Below are 24,289 nucleotides of genomic sequence, written 5' to 3'. Positions count from 1 at the left end.
GCCAACCAGGTGCCTGGGGGAAGCCCACAAGGAGGACCCGAGTGCAAGAACACTCTCCCCTCCTGAGGCTTCCAGCAACTGGTTTTCAGAAGCATGCTGCCTCTGACTAGGGTGGCAGAGCACAGCCATCACAGCTAGTAGCCATTGATAGCCCTGTCCTCCATGAATTTGTCTAATCTTCTTTTAAAGCCATCCAAGCTGGTGGCCATTACTGCATCTTGTGGGAGCAAATTCCATAGTTTAACTATGCGCTGAGTAAAGAAGTACTTCCTTTTGTCTGTCCTGAATCTTCCAACATTCAGCTTCTTTGAATGTCCACGAGTTCTAGTATTATGAGAGAGGGAGAAGAACTTTTCTCTATCCACTTTCTCAATGCCATGCATAATTTTATACACTTCTATCATGTCTCCTCTGACCCGCCTTTTCTCTAAACTAAAAAGCCCCAAATGCTGCAACCTTTCCTTGTAAGGGAGTCGCTCCATCCCCTTGATCATTCTGGTTGCCCTCTTCTGAACCTTTTCCAACTCTATAATATCATTTCTGAGATGAGGCGACCAGAACTGTACACAGTATTCCAAATGCGGCCGCACCATAGGTTTATACAACGGCATTATTGTTTTATTTTCAATACCTTTCCTAATTATCGCTAGCATGGAATTTGCCTTTTTCACAGCTGCCGCACACTGGGTCGACATTTTCATCGTGCTGTCCACTACAACCCCGAGGTCTCTCTCCTGGTCGGTCACCGCCAGTTCAGACCCCATGAGCGTATATGTGAAATTCAGATTTTTTGCTCCAATATGCATAATTTTACACTTGTTTATATTGAATTGCATTTGCCATTTTTCTGCCCATTCACTCAGTTTGGAGAGGTCTTTTTGGAGCTCTTCGCAATCCCTTTTTGTTTTAACAGCCCTGAACAATTTAGTGTCATCAGCAAACTTGGCCACTTCACTGCTCACTCCTAATTCTAGGTCATTAATGAACAAGTTGAAAAGTACAGGTCCCAATACCGATCCTTGAGGGACTCCACTTTCTACAGCCCTCCATTGGGAGAACTGTCCATTTATTCCTACTCTCTGCTTTCTGCTTCTTAACCAATTCCTTATCCACAAGAGGACCTCTCCTCTTATTCCATGACTGCTAAGCTTCCTCAGAAGCCTTTGGTGAGGTACCTTGTCAAACGCTTTTTGAAAGTCTAAGTAAACTATGTCCACTGGATCACCTCTATCTATATGCTTGTTGACACTCTCAAAGAATTCTAATAGGTTACTGAGACAGGACTTTCCCTTGCAGAAGCCATGCTGGCTCTGCTTCAGCAAGGCTTGTTCTTCTATGTGCTTAGTTAATCTAGCTTTAATCATACTTTCTACCAGTTTTCCAGGGACAGAAGTTAAGCTAACTGGCCTGTAATTTCCGGGATCCCCTCTGGATCCCTTTTTGAAGATTGGCGTTACATTTGCCACTTTCCAGTCCTCAGGCTTTGAGATAATGCCATCTAACCTTCCTGCAAACAAATCAGCATGAATACTCATTAAATAACCAATGTAGACAGCTGCGTACACACCATATATTTAAAGCACATTGAAAATATATTATTTTCCCCAAAGAATCCTGGGAACTGTAGTTTACCCTCACAGAGTTACAATTCCCGGCACCCTTAACAAGCTACAGTTCCCAGGGTTCTTTGGGGGAAATAGTGTGATTTAAATATATGGTGTGTATGCAACCGTGGTCTAATCTCCCCACAGACACATCAGCTCAATAAACAGGCGATCTGGAAGCGGCCTTAGTTCTGCATGAAGACCCCTGTCCACTGCACCCAACATTTCTAAGTCTGCTTCAATTTTGGGAAGGGGGGAGAGAATAAATAAAGAAACCGAACCTTTCTATCTTGGCTGCCTTTTAAGCTCTCTTTGGTGCTTTGCCTCTCTAGCATCCACCAGCTGAGAAGCAAAGTGTCCGAGGAACACGAAACCCTCAAGAAGAAGGAGCTGGAGACAGCGCCCAAGGCCTCCTATGGCTACGGGGGCAAGTTCGGCACAGAGAAGGACCGCATGGACAAGGTGCAACAGGAGGGGCGGGTGGCCGGGCAGGTTGTTCTTTGGTTGCTGCAGAAGTCTGGGGTTTGTGTGTGGATGTTGTGTGGGCATGTGCAACAAGCAAGGGCCTGTTGCACCCATTAAGAATCTGGACCCTCATACTCACCACCACCCATGGAGGCATCCGGCTCCTCCCCCGCTCGTCCTCCCGTGAAAGTCAAGTCAATGATGAGGTCACATCCACACCATATATTTAAAGGACATGGCTTTCCCCAAAGAACCCTGGGAACTGTAAAATGCAGTTCCCAGTATTGTTTGGGAGAATCCACATGCTTGAGATTGATTTTTTATTTATTTATTTAGTTTTATTCATATGCTGCTTTTCCACAGTGAGCTGTGCCGAAAGCAGCTCACAAGAAACATTCACTTATCAAAATGAAATGCAGCTAAGTGCTTTGGAAAAGAAGTTGGTTTATAAAACATCCCACAAATTCAAACAGGACAAAAAAACCCAACAATTTAGTAAACATAAATTGAGTATGACAAAAGAACTAGTCTAGACTTAAGCACAGAGCAAAAAGCAAGTTAACAAACAATGAAGTTCCATCTGCTAGTGCGGGTCTTTTGGTGCTAAATGTGGATACGAACCACCCCAGCCCTTATATCCCTGGCCAAATACAGAGATTTGGCGCGGGGGAGTCACTGTTAGTGGTCCCCCATAGCTCAGATGCAAAGCTTGTGTCCACCAGGAGCCACACATCCTGTATTGTGGGCCCAATTTTATGGAACAGTTGAAGTGAGGCAAGCTCTCCTCCCTACTGAATTTCTGTTGCCTACTGAAGACGTTTTAATTATTATTCCAGCTAGGGATGGACAATTCTGTCAATTTCGGTCAATTTGCCTGTTGTTGTTGTTTAAACCCTCTTGAAAATTCTCCAGCATTTTAGTGTGAATTTCTCCTAATAAACACATTTTTGTAGACAGTTTCTCATCATATAATGCATTTCTGAATGTTGTTTTCACTCATATATTCATCTTTATGGAAACTTTCCCCTAATTTATGCATTTTTGTAAACATTGGTTGGTTGGTGAACTGCAATATCTGAATAAGGGCGAATTTAGAAGGATGTTTTGGTTCTCATATTGTTTTGGAAAGTGCAAATTTGATAAATTCAGCTTGAAATGCGAACTGAATCAAATTTCTCATCCATCCCTAATTCCAGCAGACATTTTAAATGAATTATAATTGCATAATTCTAACAGATTTTTATGTTTATTTTATTGAGCTTTTTGTATGCCGCTTAGAGACAATAGTAATTAGGCTGTATATAAATTGTCAAAATAAAATAATTTAAATGTATGGTGTGGATGTGACCCTCAGATTTCAGCCCTTTGTCTGCTTACTGGAGAGCAGGTCCTGATGACCAGGCATTGAACTGGGCTGCCCTGCAGGTGTGTATGTGCATGGTTCAGCATATTATGTGTGCATGGAAACACAATTACAGGGTGAGGCTCTGCTATAATTTCTCTTAGAGAAAACTCACCGCAAGGTGAGAAATCCTTCTTCTACTCCTACTTGGTTTATTGTTCTTTTGCACAAGTTCCCACAGGGTAAAATAAAGATCCAGCCAAGGAATTTCCTCTAGTGGCCATCTGCAGTGCCTTTTCCTGCAGCTAGGTCTCTCTTTTGCCCGTGAGATTCATAAAAGGCATTCATGAAATCAAGCAGTCAAGGAAATATTACAGGGATTTCTTTGCAAAAAGTGTTTGTGCAAATTTACATACAGTATCAAGGCTGAACAGTATCTTTTTTTGTCCACCTCCCCAAGTTCTATTCTCTTTTACAAACTTTCTCTTTTGTGTTGCAGTTGACTTTCAGAGGGATCAAACACGAGTAAACAGCTGGCTTGCGGGGAAACCTGACAAGCGAGCCTTTTGAAGTTGTCCATTTGCAGATGTGGTTTGGATTCAAACCATGCCTGCAAATCAACCTTTTTCCTCTTTGCAGACAGCTTTGTCACTCTCCTGAGGAAACATGTCCATTTGCAGGTGTGGTTTGAATTCAAACAATGCTTGCAAATGGACAGAGCAGGGCTTCCTGTCAATCAACTGATTGGTGCTGACAGCAAGGCCCTTTGAAGGCTTACATCTGACAGCATCATGGCATCAGATGATTGACAGGTAGGTGATCTCATCCACCTGTCAAAGTGGCCTGAACTGGGGAGGTGAGGATCTGGCTTGCAGTGCTGAAAAGGTTTCCCACCACTAGGCTAGGGCACTCTCTGGATTATCTGCCCTGTCAACAGAATGGGTGACCACGGCAGATTTTGACACCTTCCTGTCTTGATTTCCCAGAGTGCACTGGGTCATGAGTACGTTGCCAAAGTTGGGATGCACTCGTCTCAGACAGATGCGGCCAAAGGCTTTGGAGGAAAGTTTGGGGTGCAGAGGGACCGAGCAGACAAGGTCAGTGTTGCACTCTCTTTCTCTCTCTTGTTGGGTTTACCTTTGGGAGGGCTGCGAATAGGAATGGAAAGATCTGTCAACTGCAGTTCTCAGTTTCTCATCTTTCCAATTTGAAATTCAGTTCTTATCTCTGCAGCCATTTGCCATTTTTTTTTTAAAAAAAACCTCTTCAGCATTTTATTGCAAATTTATTCTAATAAATGCATTTTATATGCTGTTTTGACTAATGTACACATTTTTGCAAGCAATTGTTCCTAATATAATGTAATTGTGTGTGCTACTTTCACTAATTTGTTGTTGTTGTTATGTGCCTCTAAGTCGACTACGACTTATGGCGACCCTATGAATCAGTGACCTCCAAGAGCATCTGTCATGGACCACTAATGCATTCCTTTTTATGTACACGTTCCTCTAGTACATGCATTTTTGTAAGCATTGCTTGATTGGTCAACTACATCGCACAATAAGTGAGAATTTCAAAGGACGGCTGTGTTTTGGTTCTCATATTGTTCCAGAAAGTGCAAATTTGATAAATTCGCCCTTAAATGAGAGATGATACATCTTCTTCCCCCTCCTTAGCTGTACCATGATGCCACCTCACCTCTTAGGCCATAAGAACTCTTGGCCAAGTGTTTGATGCAGGGAGGGAACACAGCGTGTAAAATATGGACTCTGGCAAGTTAATATTTATTTAAAGCCTTGAAAATGTGTCAAGACTTGACTGTCCTTATATTTTCTTGTGTTACTCCTATGGGGCTCTTGATAAAGCTCTCAGCAAAGAGCACTTATAACTTGTCTCACTTTCCCTTCTCCGCAGTCGGCTCTCGGTTTTGAGTACAAGGGTGAGGTGGAAAAGCACACCTCACAGAAAGGTAAGTCTGGAGAGCCCCACTGTGTGCGATTGTTCCTCCTTTGCCTTCCTTCAGGCACCCCACTCCTGCTATGATACAGTTTCCACAGCAGTTCTCCAGAAGGATACCTTGCAGCTAAGGATGGCTCGATCTGCTCGTTCCAAACCTTAAGTTCATTTTGCCTCATTTCTATTCATCAGGTTCTGATTTTTTTCAAGTCCATATGATTTGTGTCTATTTTCATGCACATTCCTTCAAATGTATGCACTTTTGTACACAATTTTGCATTATATATATATATATATATATATATATATATATATATATATATATATATATATATATATATATATAAAGCATTTCCCCCTAATATAATGTAGCTTGTATGTTATACTCAGTATACTCACTTTTTGGATGGAGACCTGCATCACAAAATTTGGAGACATGCAAATTGCGATGGATAGTTCAAATGAGGAAGTGCAAATGAGGTAGGCTTGCATTAAAATGTGAACCAAAGACTTTTCTACTCCATCCTTACCTGCAGCCATTCCTCTGCCTCCCTCTGAACAACACATCCAGCACGTTTAAAGTACATTATTGTTGTTGTTATGTGCCTTGAAGTCGACTGTGACTTATGAATCAGCACCCTCCAACAGCATCTGTCGTGAGCCTCCCCTAAAGAATTCTGGGGGAGTTCACAGAGCTACAAATTCCCAGCACTCTTAACAAATGACAGTTCCCATGATTCTATGGGGGAAGTCACATGCTTTAGATGTGGGTTGGATGTGCTTTAAATGCATGGCATGGACCTGCCCATTCTCTTTTATCAGATTTTGGCACATCATGAAATACAGAGGGCACACCATGAGAGTGAAATGGTTCAACTCTGTTCGCTTGGGGCTGGGCTGGGTCTGCAGTTTTCTAGAGTTCACTGTTTCCCCCTCCCCCCGCCCCTTGCAGACTATGCTGTTGGCTTTGGGGGGAAGTTTGGCATTCAGAAGGACCGTCAAGACAAATCTGCCTTGAGCTGGGCACACAAGGAGGAATCGAAACCCCATGAATCCCAGACAGGTGGGTGTCCACTGCCTTGTGGGGTTCAGAGAGCAATTTGGGGTGGGGAGTGAAGCTCTTGGAAAGAGACAATCAAAGGTACAATCCAGTCTTCATCATACCCTTGAGGTTATTTGTTTACTTTTATTTATTTGTAAGATTTCTTACATGCCCTTCACCGCAAGGTCCAGGGCAGGCTATGATGATAAATATACTATTATACAAATGTAAAACCAATAAAAGAGTTACAACCGTAACACAGGAAAAGTGAAAATTCCAAAGTGTCGGTGCCACCACAATAAAGGCCCAATTCCTGTGATGTGCGGAACGGACCTCCTGATATGATGGTATCTGCAGGAGCCCCTCACCTGCACTGACTGGGTATACAAGGGCCGAGATGATCGTTCAGGGATCCTGGTTATGTCTTTGTTTAGGCCAGGCTTCCCAAACCTGCTGGGCTCCCAATATTGCTGGGCTACAACTCCCATCACCCCTGACGATTGGCCATGAGGGCGGCTGGGAGTTGGAAGCCATCAGCCTCTGGAAGGCAACCAGTTGGTGCAGACTGATTGGGACCCATGTGTAGCTCAGTGGTATTATCTATTTATTTATTAGATTTATATCCCGCCCTTCCTCCCAGTAGAAGCCCAGGCAGAGGAAACTATGGTAGTTCATGGGGGTAGGGCAGCAGTAGCTAACCTCCCACCCATGGGAAAGACGTGCCCCCATCCCACCAATTTGTGCAGTGGCAGCCAGGAAAAAATTAGAAGGCGGTTCAGCTGCTCCACTCAGTCCAGGGATGCAAATCAATCCCTCCCCAGTCATCTAAGGCCCTCCTCCGAGTACCATCCCATCGAGAAGCTCGGAGGGTAATGACTAGAACTAGGGCCTTTTCAGTGGTGGCCCCCGAACTGTGGAATAGTCCCCCCGATGAGGTGCGCCTGGCGCCAACGCTGCTATCTTTTCGGCGCCAGGTGAAAACTTTTTTATACTCCCAGGCATTTTAAACTGTATCTTATGTGTATTTTATAGTGTATTTTAACAGTATTGCATTATTGTTGTATTTTGGTGTAGTTTGGTTCCCTGCTTGTTTGTTTGGTTTTTGATTCTGTTATATCTATTGTATTTATATATTGTGCTTGTTTTATTTCTGATGTACACCGCCCAGAGAGCCTTTTAGGCTTAGGGCGGTATATAAATTAAATTAAATAAATAAATAAATAAATAAAATTGTTTGATGAGCAGGGAGAGAGTGATGCAAGGATCGACTGAAGGGAGGGGCTGGGTGTGTGTGTCCTGTGTGGGTGTCCATGAGAATGTGGACTGGCCACACCCACTGCTGGCATGAGGCCCCCACAGGGCTGGCCAAGATGAATGCGGCCCTCAAGCCAGAAAACTTGCTGCTGCTATGCAGCATGGGAAAGCTTGAAGAGGGCTGTGTGCCAGGAGATGGGGCAAATGCTGGGGGTGGAACTGGGTGGCTGGGGTCAAGGCCAGGTATAGGCTGTAAGCAGTGTGTAGGACGTGGGAATCCCACAGTGTGTGGCCCTGTGAGCAGATTTCTTCTGGAGAGTGTTCTGTGTGTTGCATCAGTGCCATCTGATATCAGACTTTAGCCCACTAGGAAATATAGATGGCTATTTTCGACCTCCTCTGTCGGAGACAGTGTGCCTCTGAATTCCAGCTGCTGGGAATCGCAGATGGGGAGAGTGGCCATTGCTCTCAGGTCCTGCTTGCAGGCTTCCTGTGGGAGTCTGGCTGGCCACTGTGAGAACAGGATGCTGGCCTAGATGGGCCCCCTTAGGCCTGATCCAGCTGTGGGGCTCTTCTTATGCTCTTATGGGGTGAGGCAAAGCAGAATAGGTCAGCCCTTGTGGGTTGGGGCTGCATCTGCATCTTTCTGAAATTCACTATCTGCTCTCCCCCCCCCCCCCGCAGACTACACTGTTGGCTTTGGGGGGAAGTTTGGCGTTCAGAAGGACCGTCAAGACAAATCTGCCTTGAGCTGGGCACACAAGGAGGAATCGAAACCCCACGAGTCTCAGACAGGTGGGTGTCCACTGCCTTGTGGGGTTCAGAGAGCAATGTGGGGTGGGGAGTGAAGCTCTTGGAAAGAGACAATCAAAGGTACAATCCAGTCTTCATCATATCCTTGCGGTTATTTGTTTAATTTTATTTATTTATAAGATTTCCTACCCACGCTTCACCGCAAGGTCCAGGGCAGGCTATGATGATAAATATACTATTATACAAATGTAAAACCAATAAAAGAGTTACAACCATAACTCAGGAAAAGTGAAAATTCCAAAGTGTCGGTGCCACCACAATAAAGGCCCAATTCCTGTGATGTGCGGAACGGACCTCCTGATATGATGGTATCTGCAGGAGCCCCTCACCTGCACTGACTGGGTATACAAGGGCCGAGATGATCATTCAGGGATCCTGGTTATGTCTTTGTTTAGGCCAGGCTTCCCAAACCTGCTGGGCTCCCAATATTGCTGGGCTACAACTCCCATCACCCCTGACGATTGGCCATGAGGGCGGCTGGGAGTTGGAAGCCATCAGCCTCTGGAAGGCAACCAGTTGGTGCAGACTGATTGGGACCCATGTGTAGCTCAGTGGTATTATCTATTTATTTATTAGATTTATATCCCACCCTTCCTCCCAGTAGGAGCCCAGGCAGAGGAAACTATGGTAGTTCATGGGGGTAGGGCAGCAGTAGCTAACCTCCCACCCATCGGAAAGACGTGCCCCCATCCCACCAATTTGTGCAGTGGCAGCCAGGAAAAAATTAGAAGGCGGTTCAGCTGCTCCACTCAGTCCAGGGATGCAAATCAGTCTCTCCCTAGTCATTGTTTGATGAGCAGGGAAAGCGTGATGCAAGGATCGTCTGAAGGGAGGGGCTGGGTGTGTGTGTCCTGTGTGGGCGTGTATGAGAATGTGGACTGACTACACCCACTGCTGGCATGAGGCCCCCACAGGGCTGGCCAAGATGAATGTGGCCCTCAAGCCAAAAAACTTGGTCGCACCTGCTATGGGGCATGGGAAAGGTTGAAGAGGGCTGCGTGCCAGGAGATGGGGCAAATGCTGGGGGTGGAACTGGATGGGTGGGGTCAAGGCCAGGTATAGGCTGTAAGCAGTGTGTAGGATGTGGGAATCCCACAGCGTGTGGCCCTGTGAGCAGATTTCTTCCAGAGAGTGTTCTGTGTGTTGCATCAGTGCCATCTGATATCAGACTTTAGCCCACCAGGAAATATAGATGGCTATTCTCTACCTCCTCTGTCGGAGACAGCGTGCCTCTGAATTCCAGCTGCTGGGAATCGCAGATGGGGAGAGTGGCCATTGCTCTCAGGTCCTGCTTGCAGGCTTCCTGTGGGAACAGGATGCTGGCCTAGATGGGCCCCCTTAGGCCTGACCCAGCTGTGGGGCTCTTCTTATGCTCTTATGGGGTGAGGCAAAGCAAAATAGGTCAGCCCTTGTGGGTTGGGGCTGCATCTGCATCTTTCTGAAATTCACTATCTGTCCCCCCCTTGCAGACTACACTGTTGGCTTTGGGGGGAAGTTTGGCGTTCAGAAGGACCGTCAAGACAAATCTGCCTTGAGCTGGGCACACAAGGAGGAATCGAAACCTCACGAGTCTCAGACAGGTGGGTGCCTTCTGGCTCAGTGAACAATATGGGGTGAGGGGGGAGATCTTGGAAAGATGATCAAACAAACCAACAAGCCCCCATCGTGCCCTTTAGTTCAGGCCCATCCGTAGCTCAGTGGCTGGGTGTCTGCTCTGTAAGCAGAAGGTCCCAGGGTCAATTTCTGTCCTTTCCAGTTGGAAGGGTCTTCAGTCGTAGGGTTGGGAAGGGTCCCGGAGAAGTGCTACCGGCCAGAGCAGGCAATACTGAGGATGCAGGTGGACCTTGCAGGCCACTTTAGACAACCATAACTTATTTCTCTTTTGGATTTGTAGCCTGACTGTCTTAAGACAGCATACCTGAGGGTCTCCCATACAGCCCTCACAACTGTGTCTTGAGAGGGAGCCGCTTGCCAACCCACCCAGAAGGTTGAGCTCCTTGGTCTGAGTCCGGTGCTCTTTCCTTGCACCACAGCAGGGATGGGGAGCATCTGCGGCCCTCCAGAAGTTGCAGGACTACACTTCCAATTATCATCCCTGGCCATTGGCCATGTTGGGAGGCCAACAACCTACGGAAGGCAACAGAGGTTCGCCATCCCTGCCTAGAGTGTGTCTCGGCGGTAGTGAACAAGGTCAAGCAGCTGGGGATGCCTCTGGGAAGCACACAAGCAGGACGAGGGTTGCCAGGCCCAGCCTCCAAGAGGTCTTCTGTACCTTTAAAAGTTGTGCAGGGGGAAGGGAGAATTTCACCTTGTGGTTTTTCCCATTACAATGTTGCAAGAACACCTGCCCTTGGTTGAATTTCCTCTTCTCTTAAAGATACAGAATAATTCTCAGGCCTTGAGCCTGGCAACCCTACTTCTCAGTCATGTGACCTGGCTTGTGGGCCAGCAAGCAGGCTGTGGGTTTGTCTTCATTTTAGGTGGTGAGCCTGAGCTCGGCTGGACTTGCACACTTGCACATCTCAGCATGTGCTGAACCGCTGTCCAATGAAAGGCTTCATCATATGATTAGAGGAAGGGATGGAGCTCAGGGGTAGAGCGTCTGCTTTGCATGCAGAAGGTCCAAAGTTCTATCTCTGGCATCTCCAGGTACGGCTGGGAGTGGACCCTGCCCTGAAACCCTGAAGAACTGCTGCCAGTCAGTGTAGACATTACTGAGCTAGATGGACCAATTAGTCAGAGTCAGTATAAGGCCCCTTCCTCTGTTCCTGTGATCAACTTATTAGAATCATAGAACAGTAGAGCCGGAAGAGGCCTGTAAGGCTATCCAGGCTGACCCCCTGTTCAATGCAGGAAACCAACGTAAAGTGTAGAATGCAGGATTATGTAGGACTTAACCCATCACAGAGTTGGCTTACCTGACACCTTGTCTTTCTGGGATTGGCTGGAAGGGTCCAGAGGCTGAACTTCTTGAATGCAATTACTTTCCTCTGGCTCTCCATCAAGGCGACCCTTTTTTGTATTGCAGATTATGCCAAGGGCTTTGGAGGCCGCTATGGAGTACAGAAGGACCGAGTGGACAAGGTAAACAGGAAACTCTGCCCCACTGCAGTGCCTGAAAGAGCTGTGATGACAGGAGAAGTAGAATGCGAGGGGGGGGGACATACTTAGGGACATTTCAGAAGAGCTCCCCTCTTAACCCTTGTTCTAATGTAAGTTTGTTTGCTTGATTTTGTTCTCACAAATACTAGAACTGATGCGGCTTTAGGATATATTAGCTTAGCATGGATGAAAAACAACAGGTTTTCCCCAAATAAGTTTTACTCAGCGTAGATCCACTGAAATTCACATACCTAAATTAGTCATGAGCAGGGACTAAATCCTGCTCAGTTTGGCTGTGCTCCCAATACAGGATTTAATCCCACCCTTGAGTGCATCAGATGATTGGCCTGTAGGCTAGAGGTTCCCCATCCATGGTTTATGACCCTGATATCCAGCTCTGTGTCTATGGAACTCAATCAAGGCATCAGCATCAACAGGGATTCCTGGATGGTATGCCGTGCAGGCACTGATCAGACCCCAACCCACCTGGTGCTGGCTGGCCTGTGTATCCAACCTGTGCAAGGTGGCTACATCATGTGTAGGGATGGGATCTGCTTGTTGCTGCCAGTTATTATTTTTATTATTACTCCTCTTTATTTTTACCCCGCCCTTTTCCCAAAACTGGAACTCAGGGCAGCTCACAAATAAAAACTACACACAGGTAAAAAACATACAAAAATATACAATCAAAATACAATTAAACTATTCGTAATATTAAAATCATGAAACATACACTTAAGATACTAAGACAATTTAAAACATTAAGAATAGGACCAGTTCAATGGCATTCCATTGAAGTGGCAGGCAGGTTCATTCTGTGTTTGTTTGTTTCCCATTATCTTTTGCTTTTACCATTATGGTAAGGTCAGTTTCATGTTAGCAAAGGAAAGACTAAGACTGGTCAGTTTCATGTTAGCAAAAATCTGGTGTAGGGAAAAGCCACAGCAGATAGCTATTCCAAGTGCCAACAAAGGAAAATCCACGTCAATTGACCTTGTGAATCCTAGAATCCTAGAGTTGGAAGGGGCCTTGTAGGCCATCGAGTCCAACCCCCTGCTCACAGCAGGAAATCCACAGCTAGAGCATCTCCCGCAGATAGCTGTCCAGCCTCTGCTTGAAGACATCCAGCGAAGGGGATCCCACCACCTCCCTAGGCAGTCGGTTCCATTGCCAAACTGCCCTTACTGTCAAGAAGTTCCTTCTAATGTCCAATCTGAATCTACGCTCCTGCAACTTAAAACCATTAGACCTAGTCCTACCCTCTGGGGCAGCAGAGAACAAATCTGTACCCTCCTCTATGTGACAGCCCTTCAGGTACTTAAACAGTGCAATCATGTCACCCCTCAGCCTTCTCTTCACCAGACTGAACATGCCAAGTTCCTTCAACCTTTCCTCATAAGACTTGTTCTCCATACTGGCTATCATCCTCGTCGCCCTCTTCTGAACCCGCTCCAACTTGTCTATATCTTTCTTAAAATGAGGTGCCCAGAACTGAACGCAGTATTCCAGATGAGGCCTGACTAATGCAGAATATAGTGGGACTATTACTTCCCTCAACCTGGAAACTATAGCTCTGTTTATGCAGCCCAAAACTGTGTTTGCCTTTTTTGCCGCAGCATCACACTGCTGGGTCATGTTCATCTTGCGATCCACTACAATTCCAAAGTCCTTCTCACACGCACTACTGCTAAGCCGGGTATTTCCCATCCTGTACCCATGCATTTTGTTTTTGTGGCCTAAATGCAGAATCCTGCATTTGTCTTTATTGAATGTCATTTTATTAATTTCAGCCCAATTTTCTAGTCTATCCAGGTCCCTTTGGATTTTATTCCTGTCTTCCATTGTGTTAGCTATCCCTCCCAGTTTCGTATCATCCGCAAACTTCATAAGGCTTCCCTCCACCCCATCATCTAAGTCATTGATAAAAATGTTGAAGAGTATCGGCCCCAGGACAGAACCCTGTGGCACTCCACTCGAGACCTCCTTCCAGTCCGAAGCAGAGCCACTGACGACCACTCTTTGAGTACGGTTTTCCAACCAGTTGTGAATCCACCTGACAGTATTTCCATGTAGTCTGCATTTGACGAGTTTGCTAATCAAAAGGTCGTGGGGGACTTTGTCAAACGCTTTGCTGAAATCTAGATAGATGACATCTCCAGCATTTCCACCATCTACTAGGCTAGTGACCCGATCAAAAAAAGAGATGAGATTAGTTTGACAGGATTTTTTCTTGACCAACCCATGCTGGCTCCTACCAATCACAGCACTGTCATCTAGATAGTTGCCAATGGACTCTTTTATTATCCGTTCTAATATCTTTCCCGGTATTGAAGTCAGACTGACCCACCCTGACATGACTGACCTTCTCAAAATCTAGTTATGGGGAGGAATTACGTGCCTCTTTTCCAGAGGTTGGAAAAGTTACTTTTTTGAACTACAGCTCGCATCAGCCTAATCCAGTGGCCATGTTGCCTAGGGCTGATGGGAGTTGTAGTTCAAAAAAGTAACTTTTCCAAGCTCTGCTCTTTTCATTTATTTATTTACTTACTTACTTACTGCTGTTTCATTAAAAAACATCAGAACAGTTTATAGGAAGCAAAATAAACTACACTAAAGCCATTAAAATACAGTAAAAACAAAGGTCACCTGTTGCAAAAAGATATACTCTTAGTTCCCTGCATAAGCCTGGCAGAACAGAAAGGTTTCCAGCAGGCTCTCAACAGTTAAAACAGAAGGTGCCTGCTGAATCTCTGTTGGCAGAGCAATCCAGAGAACTGGGCCAAAGACACCGAAGGCTCAATTTCATGTCAGTGTTAAATGAGCCTCGCACACTCGGGGGATGACCAGAGCCGCTCCCACATATGATCTCAGTGACTGAGCTGGGATAGAAGGGTTCAGATGGTCCCTAACATACCCTGGACCTAAGTTGTTGAGGGCTTTGTAAATTAATGCAAGGGCCTTCAACCTGGCTCTTCAGTGCCCTCTTGTGGTAAGGTCCCAGCTGTGGAACCTGAGGCATCTCCGTTTTGGCTAGCTGGGCCTTCTGTAGACTTCTCTTTGCAGAGTGCTGCTGGTTTCAGTGAGATGGAAGCACCAACATCCTCATATGAGAAGACGAAACCCCTGGAGGCCGGTAAGTCTTTCTCCAGACCAACCTGTGCAATTTTGTGAGAAGATGCATCATGGGATAGAGCAAGGTCTCCTTCATCCATGGCAATGCCCCACAAGGGTCCATGATGAATGGTACACCTCTAGGGAAAGATAGATATCTGCATCAGCACCTTAGAGCGGCACTGAGTAGGGGCTGGACTAGATGACCTCAAAAGTCCACCAAATCTATTATCTACTATATATATTGGAATATTGTTTGTTTGTCAACTATACATTTGGACGCCTCTTGAGATATTGTATCCAAGTTTTGCATGATGGTTCCTGAGATCAAGTGGCAGGTTTCTGTCTTTGGATACAACTGGACCCCATTTTGAATCCACATGGCGGACTGAACCTTTCAAAACTGCACTGATTTTAACCAAATTTTGCCTGGTGGTTCTTTTAATTGAGGAGCAGGTTTATCATCGTAGGGCTGTATCCAAAGTAGCACAATGTGAATGTTTCATCAGTACCAGGATTTCTGCTTGTGCAACCGAACGTTATGCCCCTCCCCCCATGCACCCCTGGAGCAGATTTGGGGAGGGTGTGAGATGCATGCTGGGGAAGAAGAGGAAACTTCTATTTCATTAGCAGGTCCAGCACCAGAGGGTGGCCAGGTCAGGCCCTGGCTGAGGGCCCCTGGAATCCAAGGGTCTCCTGAAGGGCCCCTCTTTAGCATGGGTGGGTAGAGCTCCCTTCCACGATCTGTGGCAGCATCAGCTCCCGACACTACCACAGATCACAGAGAGCGACCTCTCAGGCACCCCCTCTACTACTGCACAGACCCACGATGCCCACCTGCACACACCACCTACTTTCCCCTTGAAGTAAATTCTGGCTGCATTGTGGGTGCATGCCTGCCAACAACCAAAATGGTGGCCAAAGCTTCTTGGTTGATGGCATGCATGCACAGACCAGCATTCACTTCAAAGGAAAGGTAGTGGGGCGTGCGGGCAGGTGATTTTAACACTGGTTTCAAAACAGCACTGATGTTGTGGCTTCATAGAATTCCTGAGCAATGCCAGGGATGAGGCTACTAGTTCTTTAATAAACCGTGTCCTTGGCCGAGGGGAGGTGCAGCGGAGGGGGGGCTCCCGATTGCCAGGTCCTCACCCCCCGTCATTGGCACCATCAACAGCTTCTGGCGGAGCAGGTAACCTGAGGCAGCGTTTTGAGAGCATGGCCAAGTCAGCAGAGGAAGAGAACAAGAAGAGGGCAGAGGAGGAGCGAGCACGAAGGCAAGCGCGGGAGAAGCAGGAGCGCCAGGCGGCCCAGCAGCGGCAGCAGGAGGAGCAGGAGGTGAGGAGCCTGGCTTTGCCTGTCCCTGATGCTCCAGGCCAAGCCCACTCTGTGGCAGATCCCAAGGCATCGCCCTCTCAGCAGATCCCTGTCTAGCAACATCACAGGTCACATCCACACCACACATTGAAACACGCTGAATGCACGTGTGAAGCTCATGGCTTCCCCCCAACAATCCTGTGGACTGTAGTTTGTTAAGGGCTCTGGGAATTGTATCTCTGTGAGGGGCAAACTACAGTTCCCAGGGTTCTATGGTGTGGGTGTGACCACACTCGGCTGCAATCAGGATGCGTTATGCAAAGCCGATGCATTTTCATGCACATGCTCATCGTGACTGACAGTCGTTAACAGATCTCTCCTCTCCCATGAATTTCCCTAATTCTCTTTTTTTGGGACCTTAAGCCATTGGTCAAGCACTCGCTTTGCATGCAGCTTGCTATTTTCTTCAAGCCATCTCAGCTAATAGTCCTCATTACATGTTGTGGCTATGAGTTCCATAAGACTGACTTGTGCTCTTCCTTGCACAGTTGGTTTGTAACATTTACACCATAACCTGCCCCCGAGCTGAGCCTGTTGCAGTCTGGCCCCTAGGAGGGTTGTGGACCCTTCCCAAAGAGTTTATCCGCTTCTGTGGGATGGCTTGGCTCTGGCTGGCTTGGGGGAGGGCAGCTGGTGGTAGGATCTCCTCCCACTGGCATAGGGGGATTTTGAAGATATGAAAACTTAAGGTTGCCCTTTGCTTAGCACTGAGGCTGAACTTAACAACAGCCTGGCTAACATGCCAGATGGGTGATGGGACGGACTCTCAGATGGACCCGTTAAAGCCATGGAGGCTGGTCCATCTGGGAGAATCTCAGTCTGCCCTGGGACAGCCGCCCCCTGCCCTGTCTTCTTACTTACTTCCAGTCCAGGTGGTGGCCCTGCCTGCCAGCCCCCTCCTCGTCCTCCTCAGTCTCAGGGTTGCCGTTGTGGAACTCTGCAGGGAGGAGGAGGAGGATGGAGACAAAACTAGAATTAGCTGGCTCTGCCTGTCATTGGCTCTGGCTCCGCCTCCTGTGTGGGCTCCCTGTCTTCTGCCCTACCAGAAGCTTGGGGGGGGGGGCAGGAGGACCTTCTCTGTGGCAGCCCCGAAGTTGTGGGACTCCCTCCCCACACAGCTGCGTCTGGCATCATCACTGTATGCTTTTCGGCAAATGCTGAAGACGCACCTCTCGACCCTGGCCTTTGACACCTGGGATATGCATCTTTAGGACCCACCCTATTTTCTGTGATTTAATTTTAGGTTGTTTTTAATGAAGTATTTTTAAACTGTTGTGACTTGCCCTGAGGCCTTTGGGTGAAGGGTGGGTTTATCATCATCATCTTCATCAAAGATTGCCCCCTGGGGTCCTTTGACTTCAGCAACCCAAGGGGGGTCTTTGCTTCCAAGAACAGTCCTCACTTCCTGGACCCCTGCTTCCTGGGCAAACTCACCTTTCCAGGGCCAAGTTACACCCAATGCCAACCTTGGGAGGAGGTAGATTGCCACCACCCCTTTTAACTAGCTTTCCACTCTGAGTAAGGGGAAACTCAGAGTACTAACTTAAATCCCTAACTTTCTTCTTTCAACAAGCCTTTCAACAAGCCTTTTAAGTTGAGACCTATCCCAGTCTGTGTTAGAATTGCTTTTGATATGTTTTCTTTAATAATATGTTTTTAACCCTTTTTTTAAAAAAAAGATGTTTTTAAAGCTTTTTTAAAAATGTTTTTAACCTGTTTTAATGTATTTTAAAGTCTTTTTATGATGTTTTAAAGTGTTTTTAGCATTTCTGTTTGCCGCCCTGGACTCCTGCTGGGAGGAAGGGCGGGATATAAATCAAATAATAAATAAGTAAATCAAATAAATAAATCCTAGAGCAAACCAAGTGTTAAACTCTTTGCTCTGGAGCATTAACCTAAATTAACCATCAGTAGTCAGTAGCTTCGTGGTCAAGATCTGGATTTAGAGCCATTAACTCCAAGTAATACACACCAAACAGAGAAGGTAGTTTATTTACTAAGAAAAGGAGGATACCTGTAAAACAGAGCGCAGCATTACTTTCCTTTAAAGCCAATTACCCACAACTGGGCTGAGCAAGACATATATTTACATAACATGGTGAGAGATTCAAAACAGGCAAAGAAAAGTAACAAAGCTTGCCTATCCTTGCTAATACTCACGTTGGAGTCTGATAGCCTGGCTCCCAAAGGCTTTGACTGAAATCCATAGACAAAATGAGATAGATGAAAGGGAGAACAAGTAACTGAAGGATCACCCTTCATTTTATGGGGTTTAGCTGGCAACAGGGAGGGGGCCATTTAGCCATCCTAGGCACCCCTTCCGTGATCACCTTCTTTGAAGAGAAGGAGGACTAGACAATTCACACCAAGCGGTCCCTGATCTGCAATACCCAAACTCCTGACTTTGATGTCAGGAAGCAGATAAGAGATAACATATAGGACTCAGCTGCATCTTCTTGACATTCGCAATTTGCAGCTGTCTGGCACTAAAACACTTGGGTTTCCCCAGCTCAGGGTATCCCAGAGGTCTTTGCAATAAAGCCCCCCAGAACTCCCTCTGGGTGAGCCATTTTAGCTTGACCAAACTTAGCTATTCTTCTTCTTCTTCTTCTTCTTCTTCTTCTTCTTCTTCTTCTTCTTCTTCTTCTTCTTCTTCTTCTTCTTCTTCTTCTTCTTCTTCTTCTTCTTCTTCTTCTTCTATGAATATTGAATATTAGGCAGGCGCCATCCCTGCTATCTTTTCGGCGCCTTTTGAAGACTTTCCTCTTTCAACAAGCCTTTTAAGTGGAGACCTATCCCAGTCTGCGTCTGTGTCAGAATTGCTTAATAGGTTCTTAATAATGTTTTTAACCCTTTTTTAAGGGTGTTTTTTTAAAAATGTTTTTAATGCTGTTTTGTTTTAATGTATTTTAAGATCTGTTTTTATGATGTTTTGAAGTTTTTTAGCACTTTGTTTGCTGCCCTGGGCTCCTGCTGGGAGGAAAGGCGGGATACAAATTAAATAAATAAATTATTATTATTATTACTACTACTACTACTACTACTATTATTATTATTATTATTATTATTATTATTATTATCACCCAAAGGCCTCAGGGCAGGTCACAACAGTTTAAAAATACTTCATTAAAAACAACCTAAAATTAAATCACAGAAAATAGGGTGGGTCCTAAAGATGCATATCCCAGGTGTCAAAGGCCAGGGTCGAGAGGTGCGTCTTCAGCATTTGCCGAAAAGCATACAGTGATGATGCCAGATGCAGCTGTGTGGGGAGGGAGTCCCACAACTTTGGGGCTGCCACAGAGAATAACAACAGGAGCAGCGGCAACAATATTAGTCCCAATGGGCACCAGCTGCCACTGCTTCAGCAACGTTAAAGTGTTAAACAAATGTTAACATTACTGTATAAACGTCTGTTATGAGGTTGGATAAGACATGGGCTTGATTTCTGACACATATTTTGCCAGCATATGGTAGTTAGGGATAATGTCCAAATAGTAGGATCACAAAAGAAGCTATGTGAAGCTGCCCTTCTTGCCCGGGGAGTAAGCCATTGAGTTTCTTTGCCCTTTAAGGAAACCCAGAGAAGGGAAGAGTCAAGCAACAAGGATCCAGCCCCCAAACTGGGGTCCATGAAGGTGTGCAGGGAGGACCTCAGCTTGCCCCCTGTGCCACCACCAGAGCACCAGGTAAGGGCTCATCATGCAATCTCAAGACGACCATGTTTTCAGGGACAGCAATGGAGGAAGCCTGGCCAGTGGCCACGGATGATGATAGGAGCTGTAGTTCACCAACATCTGGAGGACCAAAGGTTCCACACACCTGGCCTGTAGATTGGTCGTGCCACATCAAATGTGCCAGTTCTTCAAGAGCCACAAGGTGGAGCTCTTGATGTTTCCACTAGATTGATAGGCTGACAAAAAAAGGGGAGTCAACATATTCCATTTACCATCTTAACCTTTAAAAAACATTAGTTTTGTTTGTTTTAAAAGTGCTCCTCAACATTTCTGTTGTTGCTGTCGTTACTGGAGAAAGAACTTCAAGCTAGACAGGTGAATTGCTTTCAGCTGGCAAGGATCTTTTTCTTTTTCGTTCTTTTAAAGGCCGATGTCCAGGGAGCATCAGAGGTGCAAGAGGAACCTCCCCCAGCCCTTCCCGTACAGAGCCTGGACTTGGGTGAGGGCACCAGAGGGCTGCCCAAACCCCCTTGCCCGCAGCAGGAGCCCATCTACACCGAAAGTTCAGACTATGGCGGCGACTATGAGGAGGTGGCTGTGCCGTTGGACTGCTGGGAGCCTCCGAGCTTCAATGACGAGGATGACGGGGGCGACTATGAGGTGATGCCTGGTCGTGTAGATGAGGAGGAAAGCGTCTACGACAACACCACTGATGCTGACCAGGAGGACTACGAGGAGATCCCAGATGTGAATCCTGGCACCTGTGGGGGAGCGCCCTTGCCAGGTGAGAGCAGGGATGGCTGCAGTATTGGTAGGGTGGGCCTCACCTTCATGCCAGAGACCTCGTGCCTGCCTGACTGCCTGAGGAAAGGGGCACAAAAAGTGTCATCTCGGCTTTCTGGAAACATGTACAGGGAAGGTGTAGGGCCAGCCCTACTGTTAGGCAGAGAGAGGCATCCACCTCAGGCAGCAGATTCTGGCCGTGGTCGGCAGGGATGGATGGATCTGTCAGTTTTAATTCTCCCAAGTTCTCATTTCTCCAATCTTACGTTTTCCACATCTTATAGCAATTTGCGATTTAAACAATAATCCCTTATGGAAATTCCATCAACGATTTAGTGTGATTTTCCTCACCTCTAATAAACACATTTTTGTATGCAATTTCCCTGAATACACAGATTTTTGGCAAAGCAATTTCCCCTACATTTTTGAATGCTTCTTTCATTCTTGTGCACGTTTTACCCTACCGAGTATATGCATTTTTCGTTTGAGAACTGCGTTGCAAAATCTGGAGAAGTGTGAATTGTGAAGGATGGCTGTGTTTCAGTCTGCATATCGTTGTGGAAAGTGCGGATTTGGCAGGTTCGCCTTTTAATGCGAACTGATTCAAACATCTCCCCCATCTCCAGCAGAGGTGGTGGGGTGGCAGTGAGGCCTGGAGGGCATGAGCTTTGTCTGTGTACCACGTGGCTGGCCTTCCTCTCCCAAAGCGTATGATAGCTGGCTTTGGACGTGGATCGGAGAAGGCGGGGGGGGAGGGTGCGTCCTCTTGTCCTTCAGCTCAGGCAGCAAAATGTCTTGGGCCATCCCTGGGAAGGTGGGGTTGTAACAGGCTTGACATGAGAATGAGACACCCCTTCAAAAGCACCCATGCTCTTCCTCTCCCCCCCCCAATTTACGTGTCTCAGAGCACCCCATGGATCCATGTTACAGCTGAGACTGGAGTTCTTAAAGCAAAGTCCTTCACGCTATTATTTATTTATTTTATTTAACAAGATTTATATACTGCTTAATCAACAAAAACCTCAAAATTGGTTTACATAAAAATTATAAATGTAACCATCAGTTTCACAACAAATGTACACAATAAAATGAAACGTCTGGGCAGGATTGCCTTAAACAAAAGAGTCAGAAACTCAGCGAGGGTGACTGCCTGCTGCTATTATTTATTTATTTACTAAGTTTATTAGTCAATATACTTCATAAAAATGAACCCAAAGAGACACACAATAAAATATTAAAAATCAATATAAAACTAACACAAATAAAAAGTTTTTTTAAAAAAATACATAGATAAGATGGTGGAACAATCTACCCCCTAACAGAGGCCACAACATTAAAAGCCCTCCAAAATATCAAGAGTGGAATGCCTGAAGAAGAGGAACGTTTTTGCCTGGTCCCTAAAGTTAGATAACGATGGTGCCAGGCGTGCCTCGCTGGGGAGAGCATTCCATGAGCAGGGCATGGCGGGCACCACTGAGAAGCCCTCTTCTCGTGTCACCGTCTTCTGCAGCTCCCTCGGAGGAGGCACACAAGAAGGGAGTTCCAGAGAATAGATGCTGCCATGCTGAAAGATGGTTTCCATCCTGTGGCATGGTTAAAAGTGCCAGCTCTGCGCTATGCCTTGGATGATCGCCAAGGCTCTCCAGCCCCAGAGGAATGGCTTTTTCTTTCCTTCTTGCTCCCCTGACACAGACAGAAGCAAAGAGCATTTACCTGGGTGTGCGTGCAGGGGGCAAAAGTCCTTCTCACATACATGCCAAGCACAGTAGGGCAGAATTCTCCCTAGGGTCAGCTGGCAACTGAGATGCCCCTAGCCACAGATCACAGACAGCAGTGGGGCTGGGCTCGGGGAGCAACTAGGAGGTACTCTTTCAATCCATCTGGGGTTGGTAAGAGCCTAGCATGCTCCTCCGTGTTTGGGGTAGGTTAATTCACACCCCCTCCTTTTACTTCCACCCCTACAGGAGGGCCCATGAACCAAGTGAGCAAATCAGGCCTGTGTGCTGTGGCCATCTATGATTACCAAGGAGGTCAGTCAAGTGTTTTGCTTGCAAGGGGGGTAGGTGAGGGCTGGTGGTACATGAGGGTGGTGGTGATGGAGCCTGACTACAGTTTTGGGAGGTTCCTCGGGGTGGGTACAGTCAGGGAGAGGATGGGGACGAGAGAGGTGGCTACTCTAGGTGGTTGAGCAAGGATGGTTCAGAGTGGGAGGAGGAAGAGTCATGTGTCACACAATCATGTGTTACGGGTTCGGGGTTGCTGCTTTGGGTCCCTAACCAAAAAGCCAGAGTCAGTAAGCAAAGCTACATTGGCCCACCGCAGACTTTCTACTTGGAAGGATGGTGGGGGACGGGACCGATCCTGTTGAGAGGGAGGATCTCCCCTCCTTCACCCTGCTGGTGCCCACACGGCTGCAAGGGAAGTGATTGCATACTGACTGACACCCCCTATCCCCCTTTTTGACAGATGGGGACGATGAGATTTCCTTCGACCCTGGAGACACCATCACGGACATCGAGCAAGTGGATGAGGGCTGGTGGCGTGGACGCTGCCATGGGAGAGATGGCCTTTTCCCTGCCAACTACGTGGAGCTTCTGCCGTGATGCTCTCCGCGATGTGGAAACCCCACAGGCTGCATCCCTGTTGTCTCCTGCTCCTGTGTCACAAGAGGCCCCAATCCAGCCCCCCCAAGGTGGGGGAATTGGAGAAGAGCCTTGCTTCCTCTCCCCCTCGTTTCCCAATTAAGCCAAAAGGATGCTCTCCTCAGACCAAGCCAGCAGCATGAAAATGAAGAACGCAAATGGACGCAGGAGATCTCTGGGGAGGAGCCAGCATGCTGGAGTGGCCAGAAGGAAGTACTCCAGAGGCCAAACCCCCCACCTTGGGCGTCCTCACGTGCAAGGAGGTTAGCAGCTCCACAGCTGGCTCTTGTGTGCTCGCTGTCTCGCTCTCTCACTGTGAAACACGGGGAAGAGTTGCTTCTCTTTTTGTATGTCTGTTTCTCCTGTGGTAGGTGCTCCCAGGTGAAAAATAGATGTTGCTCCACACACAATGTACATAGAAGGATTAATAAACACATAAAGACTTCTGTATTAACGCAGAACTCTTTTGCATGTGATTGATATAGTATGTCAGCCAGCCATAGGAAGCTGGGGCTGATGGGAGCTGTAGTTCAAAACATCTGAAGGGCAACGGGTTGGGGAAGGCTGCTGCAATATGCATTGGTGCTCTCGGTTTCTGCAGGTGGAGGCTCTGCACTTTGCCACTGAGAATGGTGTGCTTCCAAATAGGTCCTCAGGGGTCCTAGGAATCCTCACACATCATTCCCTCAGCCATTGAAAATAAAGCTTTGCGTTAGTCAAGCATTAATCAAGTTTGTTTCTGAATGTCCCATGATGCCCCCTGGCTCTGGCAGACGCAAGTTCCTCTTTCTGGTGAGCATAAGACCTCCTTTCATTGCAAGCCCCTTAAATGTCATATACAGTGAAGCTCCTCTCTAGCGATGGGGGAGAAATTTGATTCAGTTCACATTATAGGTGAACCTCCTAATTTGCACTTTCCAAAACAAAGTGGGAATTGAAGCACAGCCATCCTTCAAGTTCCCACTGCTCTGAATTTTGCAATGCCATTCTCCAGCCAGAAAACGTGTACAAAAATGCATATATTTGGGCCAAGTGTGCATAAAAAGTCATATATTAGTGGAAGTTGCATACAAAAGCCAAGTGAAAAACACACAAACAAAATTAAGGTCGCATCCACACCA

The 24,289-nt window shown here is 46.7% G+C and overlaps 1 protein-coding gene across 2 annotated transcripts in view; it reads left to right on the top strand.

Annotated features, from left to right (window-relative positions):
* Positions 1–23,784, top strand: part of LOC133390086 (src substrate cortactin-like) — a 34,723-nt gene extending 10,939 nt beyond the window's left edge. Inside the window, exons 4-16 of one of the 2 annotated variants that reach the window (XM_061637985.1) lie at positions 1,937–2,066; positions 4,398–4,508; positions 5,326–5,380; positions 6,320–6,430; positions 8,348–8,458; positions 9,946–10,056; positions 11,505–11,560; positions 14,642–14,711; positions 15,867–16,027; positions 19,642–19,755; positions 20,170–20,527; positions 22,491–22,556; positions 22,993–23,784. In XM_061637985.1, the coding sequence (XP_061493969.1) occupies positions 1,937–2,066; positions 4,398–4,508; positions 5,326–5,380; positions 6,320–6,430; positions 8,348–8,458; positions 9,946–10,056; positions 11,505–11,560; positions 14,642–14,711; positions 15,867–16,027; positions 19,642–19,755; positions 20,170–20,527; positions 22,491–22,556; positions 22,993–23,129 (1,591 nt within the window). In that variant the 3' untranslated portion in view covers positions 23,130–23,784. The remainder of the gene's footprint in view (positions 1–1,936; positions 2,067–4,397; positions 4,509–5,325; positions 5,381–6,319; positions 6,431–8,347; positions 8,459–9,945; positions 10,057–11,504; positions 11,561–14,641; positions 14,712–15,866; positions 16,028–19,641; positions 19,756–20,169; positions 20,528–22,490; positions 22,557–22,992) is intronic. The other variant, XM_061637986.1, reaches the window with a different exon arrangement.
* Positions 23,785–24,289: the final 505 nt, after the last annotated feature.

The sequence above is a fragment of the Rhineura floridana genome, chromosome 8, assembly GCF_030035675.1.
Source record: "Rhineura floridana isolate rRhiFlo1 chromosome 8, rRhiFlo1.hap2, whole genome shotgun sequence".
In the NCBI taxonomy this organism is placed as follows: domain Eukaryota; kingdom Metazoa; phylum Chordata; class Lepidosauria; order Squamata; family Rhineuridae; genus Rhineura; species Rhineura floridana.
This window is presented reverse-complemented; position numbering and strand designations above follow the sequence as displayed.